Genomic DNA, 18,947 nt, shown 5'->3' on the forward strand with positions numbered 1-18,947 from the left:
TAGATCTGTAGTTACAGATCTAGAGCTATAGATCTAGAGCTATAGATCTAGAGCTATAGGTCTATAGTTACAGATCTAGAGCTATAGATCTAGAGTTATAGATCTGTAGTTACAGATCTAGAGCTATAGATCTAGAGCTATAGATCTAGAGCTATAGGTCTATAGTTACAGGTCTATAGTTATAGGTGTACTTATAAAACTACAGTTATAGATCTAGTGTTATAGATCTAGAGTTATAGGTCTAGAGTCAGCAAACAGCTTCAGTTATTACAGCTGTAAATCAGGGATCAGGATGACCTCTGACCTCTGACCTGAGCCTTCAGAACCACATAGAGTCGGGTCCAAAGTCGGCCTTCTACCAGCTGCAGAACATTCCAGGTTCAGAGGAACTCAGACTCAGATTTGGGATTCTGAGTAGTTCTGGTAGTTTATAAATCTCCAGAAAGCAACAGGCTGAAGCCAAGCTTATTCTTGCTGCCCTATTTCATATAACAACCTACCAAGATATCTTCACAATGCATAAATAAACCTACATAACAGCGTAAGATGTTATCATTTTACATTTTAGAGCTTTTTGAAACTCACCAAGAAAGAACGTAACTTAAAATCATCATTCGATTCATTCCACAGTTTCACACCAATAACTGAAACACGTCTAGATTTTATCTGGCTTTTCTCCTTTGCACATTGAAATATAAACCAACCTCACAAATTATATTTATTATATAATTTCTGAACACCAGAAGGAAGGATTTTGTTCAGTTTTTTATACGTTATTTACAGTATTTTTATATAAACAATCTTTAAATGTTAATTTATTACTTTGAAAGAAGAGTTTATCAGTTGGTTCCTGGTCTCCCACATTATTAATAAGCCTTATAGATTTTTTTTGCAACTTAACTACATCAATGTTTGTTTTACTTGCATTTCCCCAGATTTCTGAGCAACAAGACAAATAAGGCAAAACCAAAGAGGAATATATAACATGCAGGCCTTTAACATTTAGTAAATCTTTTATTTTAAACAATATTCCAATAGTTTTTGCAACTTTATTTCTAATATTCTATGTGAGGCTTCCAACTAACTTTACTGTCTATAATAATTCCTAAGAATTCAACTCCATTTATGCTTAACTTTATGTTATTATAGATCCGATTACCAGAGAATACAATGAATTTAGTTTTCCCTTCATTTAATGACAACTTATTATAATAAAACCATGTTTTCAACTCATTTAACTCTTTTTCTACTGTTTTTATTATTCCAGCCATATTTTTTCCCAAAATAAATAAATTTGTATCATCAGAACCAGAACCAAAGATGGAGAAGCAGCATTCAGCTTCTGTGCAACACAAATCTGGAACAAACTTAAAGAAAACTGTAAAACAGCTGAAACACTGATTTCCTTTAAATCAGACTAAAACCCTCAGCCTGGTTGCTTTGACTCATATCAACAGGAATGTTGATTAATTCCCATCTGGATTTTAACTTTTTATTCTCTTCATTCTGTCGCTGTTTCTTCATGTTTGTTGGTTGTTTTGCTTTAACCATCTAAAGCCCAGGTGGAAATCCCCTCGGCTGAAGGTGTTGCTAGGATACGGCATCGTAAACCGAGCTTCTCTTCCCTCCCTGAAGGTTAAACATGTTGATGGCGTCAGATATCACTGAGCAAATATCCTGTTCTGTTTGACAGGATGTTTGTTCACAAAGATAAAGTGTGAAATGCAAAAGTAAAAACAGGTTAAGGAGCCAAACTGAGCTAAATGTAGCTGCAGGGACCCGAGTCACTCTGCAGACCGATGGGTCCCCATGTTCCTCTGAGCTTCAGCTCAGATGGTTCATAGTAACATATAATTATAGTTATTCTAAATTAGAGACCAAACCTGGAATAAAGATTAAAGGTTAGAGCCGTTCTAAATGAAAAGGAGCAGCACTGAGTTCAGAGGGAAATCAGCCAGAGAATCATCCAGTACAGTTCAGAGAAACTGAAACTGGATCAACACAAAGGCAGAGACAATCTGACTCCAGCCTGCAGGGCTCATGTTTCTAGTGGACAGATAATGAGACCTGAACACCTGGAGCCGAACAAAGACGGGAATAAAACCCGTCTGCTGGGAACAGGAAGCAGATGGAGCTACGATACTCAAACACATCAGTAATAAACCGATAACTCATGAGACGCTGTTTACATTAGAAATATGATCAGAAAACACGCAGAGATCAGAACCTGCAGATTCTGGAGGCTGAGATGAAAACGGGCTGGAAACAGCAGAACCTGCTGATCTGCTGGGTTTGTCCAAACAGCCTGGTTCTGATCCAAACAGCCTGGTTCTGATCCAAACAGCCTGGTTCTGTGGTTCTGATGCAGCAGAACCAGCTTCCTGCTGTTTCTCTGACCCATTTCCTGTTTTTCTTTCCTCAGGAAGAAAATATTCCAGAACCATCAGGAAGCAGCGACAACAATCTGACAACAGTTTATGCTAAACTGGAACATCCCATAGACCAGAACCAGCTAACAGCTAGCAGCTAACAGCTAGCGGCTAACAGCTAGCAGCTAACGGCTAACATTTCAGCTGTTCCTTTCAGGAACTCCGTTCTGAAAACAACTCAGTGTAAAAGTCATTCATCACTGTAGATATTAAGCAGCTTATTGTTACTGCAAACATTTCATATTTTTTGTATTAAGTTTTATTTTTTGCCTTGAATTTTTTGTGAACATTATTTTCTGTTACTGCAGCATTTCATCTGTTTATGTTTTGCTGAAAGCAGCTTAAAATGTGGTAATAAAAAGTCTGAACCATGAAAAGAAGCAGCAGATGTTTCTTCCTGGAGGGGTGCAGCTGGAGCGGCCTTTAACTGGACCAAAGGAAACAGGACAAAGAGTCCCTTTGTTTCAGGACAGAAACCTGATTGTGATGGAATGACCTCCTGATGGGTTCAGGCTCAGCTGGACTCTGCTCAGGGGTTACAGTCCTCTCTGCAGGTCACCAACGCCTTAGGATGAAATATGTGCAGGAGTCAAATATCTGAGTCTCCACAAACATTTGACTGTCAAAATGCAGAAACTTCAGAATCAAAGGATTCAGACGTAAGTGGAAGCGTCCTCTTCCTCCTCCTCCTCCTCTTCCTCCTCCTTCATTAGATTCAGTTTCTCAAAGAATTTTAGTTTTTATCAGTTTAAAAACTTTTCTAGAGAAAGAAACATGTAATGTCTTCTTCTTCTTCTTTTGATTGTTATTGGCGGCTGGCATCCAACTTAAGGTGCATTTAGCGCCACCTACCAGTCTGGAGTGAGGTCATCAGAGATCTCAGAGGGAATTTAACACCTCAGTGACGTTTACGTTGTGTAAATTCACATCTTAACACTCATTAATACATGCATGAATGCATGAGCATGCACTGGCATACACACATGTACTTACACATATTCTAAATACGATTAATTAACCCAGTGTTATTTAAGAACCTAAACAAGAGATTTATAACATAATTTGATTTATTACCTAATTGATCTTAAACAGTCCTATATTCTTTCTGCTTAGTAATGACTTTAAAAGCTGACGTTCCTCTGAGTATTCATCACATTCTAACAATACCTGCTCCACTGTTTCCACCTGATTACAATAATTACAAGCCCCAGAATGCCCCTTTCCTATTCTAAAGAGAGAACTGTTAATCCCAGAATGCCCAATTCTAAGTCGAGTCATAACTACTTCCTCTTTCCACTCAAACAGTTACTACCTCCCACACTCTTTTGAATTGCATATAGCTGTCTCCCATAATCATCGTTATCCCATTTATCCTGCCAAATCTTAATGTCTTTTTGAATAATAAATTTCCCCTCACTTTTACTGAAAGGAATATTCAAATGAACAGTTTCTGATTTCAAGGCTTAGCTAGAATATCTACTTCCTCATTTCCTTCTTCATGAGCAGGAATCCAGACAAATCGAACCAAGCATTTATTGTTATTTGGATGAACCAATAAATGGTATATTCTTAACATTAAATCTAATTACAAGATTTTATACTTAATAATGCTGCTTGACTATCTGATGCTATAATAAATGTACTTTCTTCCCTAATATCATTATCAGGCAACCATTCTAAGGCTAATATAATGGCTGATAATTCAACTGTAAAAACAGCTAAATGATCAGCTGTTCTCTTAATCAACACTTAATGGTGTGTGATATTCACTGCTGCCCCAGTTCTACCACTATTTGGACCTTTAGATCATCCGTATATATAACTATATTGTCCTTATATCTCTCAAATTATCTATCAACTACAACCCAATCTGGAGTCTTTCCCTTTTTAAGAATTTCCCTCAATTGAAGATCAACTTCTGGAGAAAGTGGTTATTTAACACTCCTCATTGATGTGTGTGCACATCAATGAGGAGTGTTAAATTCCCTCTGAGATCTCTGATGACCTCCAATCCTAGCCATGGTAGAGTTTCAGATTGAGGAACTGCTGCTCTACACTGGACCAGAGTTAAACCAAGATGTTTTGCCTTTTTGTCCCCAATCCACCCAAAACTATTACAATTTAATTTATGATGTTCCCAACAGTCCTTCAGCTCCATCTTAGCTGGATGATTATGTCCTTGTAGGTTCACCCAGTACACATACATTAGTTTCAACCTTCTTAATCTAAAAATCACCAGTTTCTACTTGTAGAGCAGCTAAAGATGTTCTGAAAGCTCCACAACAAATCCTCAGTCCTTGTGTTTGCTCCCTATCAGGTTTTCTCAGATGACGGTCAGCAGCTGCCATATCTGCTATTCTCCCATAATCCAGAGTAGATCCCATGAGAGCCTGATAGACTCTAGCTCCTCATTCCCGTCCAGAGAAACATCTCAACAAATTATTCACTTTTTTACATTTATTTTGACCTGATTCTATTTGATGCTTCCAAGTTAAACTTTCATCAAAGATGAGCAGTAATGTCTGTTAGGAACCCACTGATGACGGACTCTTCTTCTGCTGTGTTAGAGGTTTGTGATAGTGACCCCTAGTGGTTAGGAGGTGAACTGCAGCTGAAGCAGAATAAAAAGTGGAAGCAGATTAATCTTCATGATGCTAAAATAAAGAAGAATCATCATTATCAGAGTTGATGGTTGACTGACTGGTGTGTGATTTTATGACCACATTAGATTATTTTAGACTTTATTTTGAGGTAAGCTGCTTTATTGTTATTGAACCATCATAATTTTAACCTTAAGCAGTTATGAACTCCTCTGGATTTTTACTGTTCATAACTGAATAATGCTGAAAGTCCGACCAGAATTATTATTCTGTTCTTTGGCTCTGATGCGTTTTGTTTCGTTACAGAATTAATGATTCAACATATTCCTGTGAAATGAGTTTTTGTTTGGTTGGTTAGAGAAATTTCAGCTGAATACTTTTTCTTCATCTTAATATTAATAACATATCAAATTGAATTAATGTTTTTGTTTCACCAAATCTCTTTTCATTCTGCAAAATAGATCAGACAGAAAACCTTTGATTATTTCCTTTGAGTTTAAAATCTTGCCTTCTGGGTGACACTGAGCAAAAACCTCCTCCATATTTTTATATTTTAATATTAAATACCATTTCTAAAAATGTCTGGCTGTTCCAGGTCATTTAAAGGTCACATGAGGTCATTTCCATTCAGTTTTTCAGACATTAATATCTTCACAAGGAATCCTTATAAATATGGAGTCAGTGATAATCTGATATAGATGTAGAATAAAAAGTTTTTACTTCCCGGTTCTCAGGGTCTAGTGATCAGTGGAAGAACCGGTCCAACAGGACGAGAGCAGAACATTTAACAGAACATTTTTATGTTCCTTTAATTATATCACGTGTGGTTTAATCGTTTCTCCACTTGTGTTTCCCATCATTGTTCGCTTCTTTTCCTGTTCGTTGTTTGATCATATCACTAGTTCATGTTTTCCCTGCTGACACCAGGATTTATGTTTCTGAGTCCAAAGCGCGACCTGTGGCATCGCTGGGAGGAATTCAGGAACACGTTTGATTCTGAGGTTCTGCTTGTTAGCTTCATACCGTTAGCTTCATAACGTTAGCTTCATAACGTTCGCATCATAAGATTAGCTTCATAAGATTAGCTTCATAATGTCAGCTTCATAACATTAGCTTCATACCATTAGCTTCATACAGTTAGCTTCATAACGCTAGCTTCAGGACGTTAGCTTCATAACTCTAGCTTCAGGACGTTAGCTTCATAACTTTAGCTTCATACCGTTAGTTTCATACCATTAGCTTGATAACGTTACTTCATAACATTAGCTTCAGAACGTTAGCTTCATAACATTAGTTTCATACTGTTAGCTTGATAATGTTGCTTCATAACTTTAGCTTCATACCGTTAGTTTCAGAACGTTAGCTTTAGAACGTTAGCTTCATAACATTAGCTTCATAATGTTAGCTTCATAACATTCTTCATAATGTTAGCTTCATAAGGTTAGCTTCATAATGTTAGCATCATAAGATTAGCTTCATAATGTTAGCTTCATAAGTTTAGCTTCATACCGTTACCGTTAGCTTGATAACATTGCTTCATAACATTAGCTTCAGAATGTTAGCTTTTTAACTTTAGCTTCAAACCATTAGTTTCATACCATTAGCTTGTAACGTTGCTTCATAACTTTAGCTTCATACCATTAGTTTCAGAACGTTAGCTTCATAACATTAGCTTCATAACATTAGCTTCATAATGTTAGCTTGATAATGTTAACTTCATAACATTAGCTTCATAATGTTAGCTTGCTAATGTTAACTTCATAACAGTATTTTTATTCATGTAGCTTCAGCAGCTCTGAGCTAACAGCGCTGATCATCCAGCTTCTGTTTCTCTGGAAATGTTCTGGGTGGGGGGCAGGGTCACCCTGGACAGGTCGCCAGTCTGTCGCAGGGCAACACAGAGACAAACAACCATGCACACACACACAGGGGCAATTTGGAGAGGCCAATTAACCTGACATGTTTTTGGACTGTGGGAGGAAACTGGAGTACCTGGAGAAAACCCACCATGCACAGGGAGAACATGGAGACTCCATGCAGAAGGACCGTGGCCGGGAATCGAACCAAGAACAACAGCTCTACCAACTGCACCACTGTGCAGCCCCACACCTTATTCATATTTTATCACATTCTTTATGTAGTGATATATAAATTTGTTTAGTGCCGACTCTTCAGTCTTTATTCAGAAACTGGACTTTTACATTCTCTTGTTTTCCCACATGAACAAAAAAAATGCAGATTTCTGATTATATTTTAGTTTTTAAGATATAATACAAAATTCAAATCTGTTCCTTTAGCTCCAGGTCCATTTCTCCTGTTCTGTGATCAGTTTAAGTGATAAGATCTGGACTTTGACTAGGCCATTCTAACCTGATCTAATCCATAATATTTCTGGCTGTATGTGAACTGCAGATTTCCTGACTCTGGTTTTTAGTCTCAGAGTGTTTGAGGTTGGAAGGCCTCTTCACCATGACCCTAATCTTTAGCTCTCTCACTGAGTCGCTCTTTGACTTCATGTCACTTTCTGATAGTAGAAAACATGATGGTGAAATAAAAATATCCTTTAAACCCAAATCTGCCAGGAGTATGAATACTTTTGGCCTTCATCATTTTCCTCCCATGAAATCCTGATAAAACTCAGATCGTTCTGACATGATGGGAGGCTGAGAGGATCAGCCCCTGTCAGGTGAACTGGAACCAGGAATCAAACTGATAACTGGTTCCAGTTTGATCTGATGGTTCCTGTTCTGGACGTTCAGACGGACAAACGGACCTGCTGTCTGGTGAACAAAGATGTTTCACTTTATTCAGACCTTCTGAATACATTTCTGCTCTCTGAAGATTTTATCGGTTTAACATTTTTATCGTAACAGCTGCATGTTGTTACGCATCCAGAGGAGAATCTGTTCTGATCTCGTTAAAGATGGTGGAAAATCAGCAGCAGATAAAAAAAAAACCCTCCAGAAAATTCCCACATTCCAGAGAAATAGTTTCTGGGAAGCGCTCCGTGTTCCCGCTCATCCTGCTGGGACTTGATGGATGTTTGGATCAGATCAATGTCTGGATTTCTGCCAACAGAACCAATGAGGCGAGAAGACCTGAATTCGTCCTGAGCTTCATTTGATCAATAATCACATTATTATTAATTGATCAGAACCAGAAAATGTTTCTCTTCTGTTTCTCAGTCAGGATGTTTGATTCCTCACTTATTCGGACGATTCTCCTTCCTGGAGATTCCTGGAACTGTTCCTAATCTGTAGTTTAGCCCCAGGATGAACGTGTCATCACGCTCTGAAGGTCCAGGATGTGATCAGATGATTTCTGACCGGATCAGATCGTCAGCATGGCGGCAGATGGACGGATCCTCTCTACATCCAGACCACCGGGGGCACTGTGGTGCAGCCCTGTCAGATTTGGAGGGGAGAAATTCCAGAAAATATGTACTGAAACAAAAAACAGTATTGAATGTGTGTGCCAAATGTAATCTGAGTTATTTATTTCCACCAGCTGGTTCTCATTTCACAGTAACAGATCGTTTCTCCTCTACTGCTTTAATCCAGCTAAGTTTGTCTGCTGCTGATCTCCATGGTGGGTCTGTTGGTGTCTCAGCCATGTTGCTAAAGGACATTACACTTAGCATGAATCACTTCACTACAGACTCTTCAAAACTAAACAGAAAGAAAACATCTGGATGAACCGACAGATTCGACTGAAGGACGTTTCTGTTCGTCGTTGTTTGACTCCAGGATCCTTCATTCTGATACACGCGGCTTCATCTTCCTCATTTTGACATTAGTGGGAAATCTGGGAAAGAAGGAGGAGAAGGAGAACAAGTTTCATCCCAGCTCAGTGAATCCAGCCTCAGTCCCACGTCTGAACCTGCATCACTTTTTTTACAGAACAAAACGATCCAGGCAGAAGTTTCCACAACAAACAGATCAGAGGAACATCAGCAGGGCTCTGTGTGAAGGTCAGAGCCGCTGACCTCTGTGACCTCTGTGACCTCTGTGACCCCTGTGACCTCTGTGACCTCTGTAAACCCTGTGACCCCTGTGACCTCTGTGACCTCTGTGACCCCTGTGATCTCTGTAACCCCTGTGACCTCTGTGACCCCTGTGACCTCTGTGACCCCTGTGACCTCTGTGAGCTCTGTTACCTCTGCTCCAACGCTGCAGACAGTCAGCCTGACCAAAGAGACAAAATGAAGAAACTTCTGCTTCGAATGAGAATCAAACTAAAAGTGAAACATTAAATCAAACCTCAGAGTTTGGATCCTGGTCTGAGTGAAAGCTGCTGATTTCTGTCTGCAGCTGCTTTTAGTTTCACTTCCATCAGTTTTTATTTCATTGTTCAGTTTTAATTAGCTGAGGAGGAAAAGACGAGTTTGGTTTGATAGAAACAAATGGAGTCGCTGACATCACTGATCAGAAATGGTTTTATTGGAAGAATCTCATAATGTCAAAGAATCAGCAACAGAACCAGAAAAAAAAAACTGATTATTATAACAGTGAATGTTACTGTTTGGTTCTTCGAAATGATGAGGCATCACCACCAGGGGGCGCCTTTTCCCCAGACACTAAATGTTTGTTTTTCTTCTCTGAGATCCAGAACCATCAGAACCAGAAAAAAGGCTGAAATATTCATTTCTATGTGATGAGATGAGTTTTAGTTTCCAAAGGAACAAAAACATCCTGAACTATTTCACCATGTTTCATATCAGGAGTTTCTTCATGTCGTAATTATTTTGTTTGTGTTGGAGTCTCAGCTCTGTCTGCAGGTGTTTGTGTCTCCAGGTGTCATTAGAGGCTCTGCAGCTTCAGCAGGGATGAAAAGCTCAGTGCTGAGAAGCTTTAACTGCTGAATGATGTGGAAAAACAGATGCTGACAAAACAAACAGGACAGAAATCCTGCTGCAGTTCCACATCTCATCAACATCCCTGAGTTCTGGCCCAAATACTCCAGAATTTACTGACCCGGTTCCATAGAGGCTAAAGCACCAAGACGATCCGTTCATTTAAAGGGCCAGTATCAGGTTAAACCAACCGGTTTCACCTTTCATGTTATTATCTTATTCATCATCTATATTAATCAAAAACACATCTGGGGTTTTTCCCTTCATTCCTTCATATGTTTGAGAAATATTTTAATCGCAACTAACAGCTGAAAAGGGAGAGGACTCAGAGGAGACGCTCCCCCCGGGTCCTTCAGACTAGCCAGCAGAAATTAGCAAACACCTGGTGGAACTGCTGAACTTACATTAAAACATTTTGAGTTACACAATGTGAAGAGATGTCACAAAGTACAAAAAACAGTAAAAAACAAGAAATTATTATTATTTCATTTTCCTTCCATAGAAAACAAAATAAAGAAACATTAAATTAATCATATTCCAAAATGTAAAAGTTTGATCACATTATATTATTATATAAATCATGAAACTCCTTCATCCAATCAGGATTTTTTCTGATTATATAATCTGATATATTAATATTAACTCCAGTTCCTCTAAACTTAAATATACCAGCAGTGAGAAAAACACAGAGTAAAATCCTGATTTTCTCTGATTGTTTGGTAGAATTTAATACTTGTTTTGTTCATAATTTTCTCAAAATCAGAGAAACATCGAACTTTTTTCTAAAAGTCTGCTTAATGACAAACTTTCTTTAAAAAGCAGCAAAATCAGCTTCCTACTCCCTTCTGATTTATTCCTCACATTGTTTGTTGATTTGTTCTTAACATTTAAATTATTGTTGTAATTTGCTGTTTGTGCATCACTGAACGGTAATGAAGTTTCTCCTCCTGTCCACTAGGAGTCACTGCAGGTCTGTATTGGGGACAAAAGGCTTCCTGTTCGGATCCAGACTGTTAGTCTGGGATGAACTGTTCCCCCTAAATATAAAAATATTAAAGTTTGAATGAAGGGGAAAAAAATTATTTCTAGATCTAAATTAAACTGAGACACATTGTCTCGTTTTAAAGAGCGTTAAGGGAAACAGACACAAATCATCAGAAACCCCCTGAGGAAACCCAGAATCATCTGCAGATCTGTTTATGTGATTCTATGTTTTTCTGACTGTTTCAGTTTGAATCTTTTGCTTCGGCCAGCAGCAGTTTGTCATAAAAGTTCATAAATATTCTATAGAAATAAATGTGATTTTATTGCATCTGTTTTCTCTACAGTTCAGCTCAAAGTTTGTTTTCCATAAACTTCAGTTAATTTACCAAAATAAGTGAAACTGGAGAAAATAAAACATTTAAAAACAGGAACATTTTAAAGGTTTTTCCTGGTTTCAGGTTCTATAAATGACTGTTGTAAATGTTGGATCATTTTCCTGAGGAGAAACTTCTGGAGGAGACGAATATCCTGATCTGAAAACATAAAAACACAACAGATTTAATAAATATTATATTCAGTTTAACAATGTATCCTCAAATTTGTTCTTTAAATTTACAAATCCTTAGATGTTGGCTGTAGTTCTGAATATTTTGTATTCAAAAGAATCTTTTGATCAGAGAACAATAAAAAGTTTGTGGCATCATTATCTTGTTAGCACAGATTGTCTGTCAGTAGGGACAATATGGAGGTGTGTGCGGTGGGCTGTGATGTTTGATCAGGGTTCAGTTTTCTTTTTAACGTTAGCAGGACAAACTGAACCTCTGGGTTTTAAACAGAAATAAAACTGATTTTGTTTCTGTCTTAAGAACTGAGGATTTACATTTCCTGGATTAAATATTTTTTATTTTATTATAGAGCTACACTTTCCATATTGACTTAATAAATATCCAGATTATTTACTAATAATCTGGATATTATAAATAATACATAAATATCACAGTTCTTTCAATCAAATTATTTCCAATTTTATCCTAGAAATAGAACAAGAAAGTTTAGTTTATTATTAAATTTAGGAAAAAGTTTCTATCTAAAGAAACCCAGCAGTCTGACTTTACAGCAGAACCTCATACTGAGCGTGCATGTGGCGACAGTGGAGAGGAAAACTCCCATTTAACATTTTCTTATGGATTATTGCTTTGACCTGCTGCTGTTGGACGCTGAGGAACTAATTCTCTGACTGGATTTCAAAGGTTTTGATGCCAAATAAAGAATCCTGAGCCGAAGTTTGGACTTGAGTTTTGAACAGTAGAAATGTCAACAGTAATTTCTTTTGCTCAGCTGCTCTACAACTCAGAGACTGTTTGATAGTCTCCAATATTTAAATTAATAATAACGAACCTGTTCTGTGTTTGTCCAGCTGGTTCCTTTCGGCCCAGAAACTTCAGTTTGACCATCCAGACTCCAAAAGCAACAAACATTAGAACCACGACTGAGACAACAACTGGGATCCAATCTGTCAAACAGCACAAAACACAAGAAACATCAAAATGAAACAAAAACTACCACAAAATAAGAGAATGTTTAACAGTCGGTGGTAAATCTCACATGATCTTCTGACATTCAGAGTTTCTGTCTCGTTGAATCCACAGAGAATCCTCACATCAACATCAACAGTCTTGTTCTCTGCAGGATTGGCTGCTGCACATCTATATGATGAATCTCTATCCTCTTTATGGACAGTAACAGTTAAAGACAGAGCAGAGCGGATCTGGTTCTGTATTTCTTGGTCTCTGATCCACAGCAGAGTCGCTGGTTTGTCCACAGAGCAGGTCAACAGGCAGAGGTCAGAGGTCACATCAACAGCTGTTACTGCAGGAGTCGGTGCTGGATCTGCAGAGAATATATTTAACTCCACTAACAAAGATCTTATTACATTATTATCCAGACGTTTCATGAGAGCGTTTCAGTTCATCATCTCATCTCCTGTGTTCATTCTTATTGGTCAAATACATTTTAACAATATCTGTGAAATGAAAACAATAATTCATAAATTTTAATCTGTTGCTGGGGAAAGTTAAAATCTGTTAGTAGAAGAGAAACATTTAGAACTGATTTAATCTCAGATTATGATAATTACTAACATGGAGCTCAGACTTTGTTTATTCCATCAGGACAATCAGAGAAATACCTAAATAAAAATACTTACCATAAATCTGAAGATTATATGCAGAAGAAATTTCGCCTCTTTGAACTGTATAGATTCCTGAGTCGTTCCTCTGCAGGTTTGTGATCTTAAAGAGTCCAGAGCTTCGGTTCCACTGAAGCCTGTTCTGGTAAATGTTCTTAATAATAATATTAAGTTCACCATTAAACACTGAAGCAATGATTGTTCCTTTATATGAAAGAAATCCTGTCTCTGTCTCTGTGACAGCACCAGGTAGAGTGACGGTTCCTCCAACGGTTCCTGTCAGATTCTCCTTCACTTCCTGTCCAGCAGATAATCCCAGAGTCACTGGAAAACACAGATTGAAAATATTTACCTGAATGTCTTTATTGAAGATTAAATATCATTAAATGTTTTTGTCTAAAAGATAAAAGCAAATTCAGGTTTGAACAATTAAATTTTGACTCATTTTGATAAAAAATTACATCATATTTAGAAAACATATATTGTATTTGGACAACAGAAAGGAAATAATATGATTTGCATTAATATTTAATATTCATGATGATATTTATTAGACCTCCATCATTTCCTCAGTTTTCTATAGGACAGATAATCTGTCGACTCTGCAGAAGTCCAGTCCAGTTCTGGACCTGCTGGTTTCATTTCCCAGGCGTCTGACGGATCGAGGGAAGATGGACAGAGAGGAGGAAGCTCCTCCCCACACAGCTCCTTCAGACTAGCCAGCAGCAATTAGCAACCAGCTGCTGAGCTCCTTATAGGAGCTGCAGCTCAGAGCAGCGCTAGTAAAAACGTTAAAGGGTTAATAGAGGAGCCTGTTGTGATGACTTCCTGGAGGCGGGGCTTCAGGAAGAGCAGGAGCTTTTAAAGAGACAGAGGCCCAATTTCAAGTAATAAGTCAGGAAGTAAAATTTTTTAAGTCATTTGATATATTTCATTTTTATATCAACTGAAACCTGATTATGCTGTAAAATGGCCTCCATGTGCCTAGAAAACACATAATACTGCCCCTTTAAATGTAATGATGACGACTGTAAAAACACTGGAAGAAATGGTTTTCCTTTCAGGACAGAATATTCAGTTACTGTTCATGAAAACTTCAGATTCTACAGTAACAAATGTGACTTTTTGACTGAATTAACAGATTTAGTGAAATAGTTTACATTCATTCATACATTCAGTGATTAATGTTTTCATCAACATTCACAAAGTTTAAGATAACAGTTGGACTTAAATGTCATTTTATCAGTTTTCATTTGTACAAAACCAAATTACGGCTTCATGAAAATGTTAAAAACTTTAACATTTTAGCTGAACGCAGAGGAAACTGCAGAAAATGATAAAACAGTAATTTATCGATATATTCTACTGAAAACTGGTCCTGAGGAAACATTCAGGATGTAGATGTCTGACCCACCAGAACCAGAACCAGAACCAGAACCTGAACCTGAACCTGAACCTGAACCAGAGCCAGAACCAGAACCAGAACCAGAACCTGAACCTGAAAATGGACCAGAACCAGAACCTGAACCTGAACCTGAACCAGAGCCAGAACCAGAACCAGAAGCTGAACCAGAACCAGAACCAGAACCAGAACCTGAACCAGAACCTGAACCTGAACCTGAACCTGAACCTGAACCTGAACCTGAACCTGAACCTGAACCAGAACCAGAACCAGGCTGTAACTCACGGATCAGAGCTGTCAGCAGCGTCTCCATCTCGTCTTCAGCAGCAGAGACTCAGACTGAGATCAGCTCTGATCTGGACCTTAGGAGGTCACATGACCCACAGACCATGATGACATCACTTCCTCCTCTGCAGTCCTGTCTCCGATGAACTCCAGGTAACCGGCTGCAGCCTCCGGTCCGACTGGTTCTGATGGACTTTGGTTCTGGTGGCAGCTGAAGGTGAGCTTCAAGGTTTTCCAGAGTCAGAGAATCAGCAGCTAAAGTCTGATGCTGCAGCAGCTGCTGCAGCAGCTGCTGGTTCCTCTGCTGGGGGAAACCGCACGGCTCTTCCTGTTGTTCAGCATTCAGCCACATCAGAACCAGAACCAGAACCTGAACACATCAGAACCAGAACCAGCAGAAACTTCAGCTTCAGCAGCTGCTGTAGCTTCATCATCATCATCATCATCATCATCATCATCATCATCATCATCCTGATCTGGGAACTAAATGCAATAAAGTAATTAATAAACATCAGTTCGTTTTTCCTTTTGGGTCTGTTTCTAATCCAAACACACGAGTGGAATCTGAGAAATTAATTAATGTTGAAAACCAACAAAAATGTTTCACATTTTTACATTTAAGTTTGTTTAAAATGTGAAAATACATTTATAAGAGGTCAAACATCAAAGGTCATTTCAAGCAGAGGAAGTGGTTTCAACACCCTGGTCTAATTTTACAGCTTCAGTTTAGGTTATTCTCTGATTGGCCGGTTTGCGGTTCAGGAGCTGCATAAATAAATAAAGTTGATCAGATGTCAGTCTGACCTGCAGCTCTAACACAGGAAGTTCTGCAGAACCCAAACCGGCTGCCAGGCGTCAGAAAGTCTCTGCTGACGGTCGGATGGTTCAGATCACAAACCGATTGGACCTCAGCGTGTTAGAAAAGGTTCTGAAGTCACTTTATTTTCCTTCCTGCTCTTATAATGATGAGAGGAAACAGCAGAACCTCCCTGTTAAACATTATAATTCATCTCTAGATGAACCTCCTGATGTCATCAGCAGCTCAGGAAGTGAAGAACAACCTGACAGGAAACATCATTTTCCTGATCCTGTCACAGAGAAAGGATTCCTGTTTTATGAAATAAAAATCTTTGCTTGGTGTTGATGTGAACATTTAGCAGAACAAACTTCAGTGGATCCGAACCTTCATGGATCTACACAGCTGACAGAAAGTGAACAGGTTTTATAAACTCAGTTTAATGTGAATTACCTTTTATCTCACATGTTTCCCTTTAATGAGTGTTTTTGTCAGGAACTGAGTAAAGATTTTATTTTTATTAACAGTAAACTGGCTCCATCTTGTGTTCGACTGAAGCATTAAACTGTTTTGACCTCAGAAGATTTATAGTTCAGACATGAACCTGAAGCTGATTTAAAACTTCCTAGACCAGATGATCCAGGTCCGTTTGCAGGTCCGTCTCTGGTTGGTCTGGACAGACGGACGGACGTCTCCGCTGTGGGTCAGAGACGATCAGCAGAACAGTTCTGTTGTCTGTGTCTCTTCATGAACAAACCGGACCTGAGACCCTCATACTGAAGAACCCATTTCCACCAACCATCCCATAATAACACAGGGATGTGTTATATGGTCGGCTCCCATAGCTCATGTTCATGTGTTTTTTGGTGCCATCTTCAGTCAGAAGCCTGATGAAGAACGAGGAAGATGATGGCTGCAGTCATCATCCTACAAGGCATAACCCAAATTATCCCCCATTGGGAACACAACGAATATGTATGTTCACCCTCACCCATCCCATAAATTCCCTTCTCTCTCTCTCTCTCTCCCAGAGGCGTGGGAGAGAGAGAGAGAAAGAGAGAGAGAGAGAGAGAGAGAGACCACCCGCAGAGGGTGAGAAGGGGAATATATATATATATATATATATATATATATATAGGGGTGTGTGTGTGTGTGTGGTAGTCCAGAAGTCCAGAACGTGGTTCATCAGAGCAGAATGTGAGGTTAAGCACTGGTTCTAGTCCTGTTTGGTCGGTCCAGGTGATTTTACAGGCACATTTTGTTTTCCAGGCAGCGTAGCGCTCTGCCATCTCAACACTAGATGGCACTAAACTGGAGTTCCCATCATGTTTCAGGTCAATATTCCACAAACATTCTTGTAAATAGTAAACAGCACATTGCTGTATGACGTCCAACACTTCTAACATACATGATGGAATAACAATGAGCTATCGTCACATCGATATTTATTTGCTGTGGCCATTGAAACCTATGCAATAAGATACCACTGACGCTCCCTCTCACACTCAGGAGGTCTGGATATGGCTGTTATGTTAAAATGCTAGAGACAATAGTTGTAAGTAAGTAAAACTTTATTTATATATTGAATTACAAGGTGATCCACAACCAAAATAGCAAATACACAAAACAAGTTTTAACAAAAGCAGATTTTAAAAAATACATTTTTAGCTGGGACTAATAAAGTTGAAGAAAACTCACTACAATATTGTAAGTCAAATCCAAAACTATTAGTTATTACTTTATTACCTCATTCTTCAAAATGCCTAAAATATTTAGGCAAAATAATTAAGTTATTATTATCTTAAAATAATTAATAGTTATTATCTTAAAATAATTAAGATTTCTACGGTATTAAAACTTCAACCATCTGCAGACATCTCTGGTCTCACTGCTGCAGCTGGTCTGGTACCTTCTGATTTTCAGTTAAAAGGAAAACCACAAAGCTCTTCCTGTTCCACTGAAACATATGATTAAGAAAAAAAAAACACATGTCCATTTATTCCAACCACCAAAACCAAAGTGTGATCTGCTTCAAGCTAAACCAACACAAAGTTTCTGCAGAAACTGTCAACATGCTGCAACAAGCTGCATGGGAGCAGATTAACCTCCTGATATCTGATATCAGAATGCTGCCATGAACAGCCTGTAGAAATCTAATGTTTGTGGTTCAGTGTCAGGTTCACATCAGGTTGTTATCCAGGCCACATTCCCAGAACTGCTACTTCTTACAGAACCGATTAGAAATGAGACACTGAGATTCTGAACAGTGACTACCTGCTGGGTTTATCATAAATAAATGTCATGACTTTTTGTGGTTGTTTTCTGATCATTTCTGGGTTTATTTTTATCATTAAGGTTTTACCCCATGTTTTAACTGTGCAGTAAGACCACCAGCACAACTAGAACATGCATGCATGGATCCTCCAGATAGCCTGTCTTCCCTCCATGGTCCAGAAACATGCATCATACATTAATTGGCTTCTCTAAACCTCCCCAGGACTAAGTGTGTTCTTGAATGTCTCTGTGACATCTTATGTGATGTCGAGGATGACAAGAAAGGTTAGATCAGATAAATATTATCAAATATGTAGAAAGTAATCCAAAATTTGCTATTGTTAAAACCCTTGGTATTATTGCAAGTAATTAAGACATACAAAGTGCATTAATTAATGTAGAGACTGAATTTAGTAAACAACCATTAATAAAGACACAGGAGAGACAGATGACAGCAGCGGGATTTAATAAAATGACAGTTGGACTATAGTCCTTACAAAGGATTCAATATGCATTTCCTGATTTTTTTTAAATAAATACATGCACACATACTTAAATAAATAAATACTTCCTTATTAAATAAAAAACAAATAATTTGATTCATAAATGCTGAAATAAAAAGAATAATCTATATAAATATGACCAAATCAAATGTATTGACAAGGATTATAGTTCAATCAGTCTTACTTATAAAACATCCATCATACTAAAAGCAGCTCATAGTGCTGTGCAGATCAATAAAAGCGGTGACACCCCAACCCTGCATGGAAAATGCACATCCAAAAAAATCGGAATTGGGTCACTTCAGGTTGCAGTGTGAACGCACCCATAGTGTTGATATGTGTGTGACAGGCGAGTCTATCGGACATTTATAGAATACAGAGCAAATCGCGTCCCGTATCGGTTCAATATGGGACGCAACATTTAACAGCCAAATACAGGACGATTCTTTATTTTACGGGACGGGTGGCAACCCTACTCCCATCTGAAGAGAGCAACTTACAATATTTAAAATATCATATTCAAAACATCTTGTCATGATTCGGTTTGAGGGTGGTGAGGTAGAACGCAAGCAGAACCCAGGATGAAAGTGAAAATTATGGTTTTTAATAATAATCCACGTACACAGAACGACAG

The 18,947-nt window shown here is 38.3% G+C and overlaps 2 protein-coding genes across 10 annotated transcripts in view; one reads left to right on the forward strand and one right to left on the reverse strand.

Annotated features, from left to right (window-relative positions):
* Positions 1 to 2,804, forward strand: part of LOC103131378 (SLAM family member 7-like) — a 22,650-nt gene extending 19,846 nt beyond the window's left edge. For 3 of the 9 annotated variants that reach the window (XR_001660572.1, XR_475369.2, XR_475367.2), the window contains exon 7: positions 2,423 to 2,450. Coding sequence is in view for 2 of the 9 variants with exons in the window: in XM_007543004.2 (XP_007543066.1) it covers positions 2,423 to 2,530 (108 nt within the window). In the remaining 7 variants the exon portion in view is untranslated. Of the gene's footprint in view, positions 1 to 2,422 lie in introns of all 9 variants that reach the window. The other 6 variants (XR_001660573.1, XR_475366.2, XM_007543004.2 and 3 more) reach the window with 3 other exon arrangements.
* Positions 2,805 to 9,460: 6,656 nt separating this feature from the next.
* LOC103131384 (SLAM family member 7-like) lies at positions 9,461 to 14,768 on the reverse strand. Its single transcript, XM_016666610.1, has 5 exons — positions 14,741 to 14,768; positions 13,072 to 13,413; positions 12,471 to 12,755; positions 12,264 to 12,378; positions 9,461 to 11,398 (listed from the first exon to the last, which is right to left on the reverse strand). Exons 1-5 carry the CDS (start codon positions 14,766 to 14,768, stop codon positions 11,320 to 11,322), a joined length of 849 nt encoding a protein of 282 aa, XP_016522096.1. The 3' UTR covers positions 9,461 to 11,319.
* Between the last annotated feature and the right edge of the window lie 4,179 nt (positions 14,769 to 18,947).

This window comes from Poecilia formosa, unplaced genomic scaffold (genome assembly GCF_000485575.1).
Source record: "Poecilia formosa unplaced genomic scaffold, Poecilia_formosa-5.1.2 Scaffold751, whole genome shotgun sequence".
NCBI lineage: Eukaryota > Metazoa > Chordata > Actinopteri > Cyprinodontiformes > Poeciliidae > Poecilia > Poecilia formosa.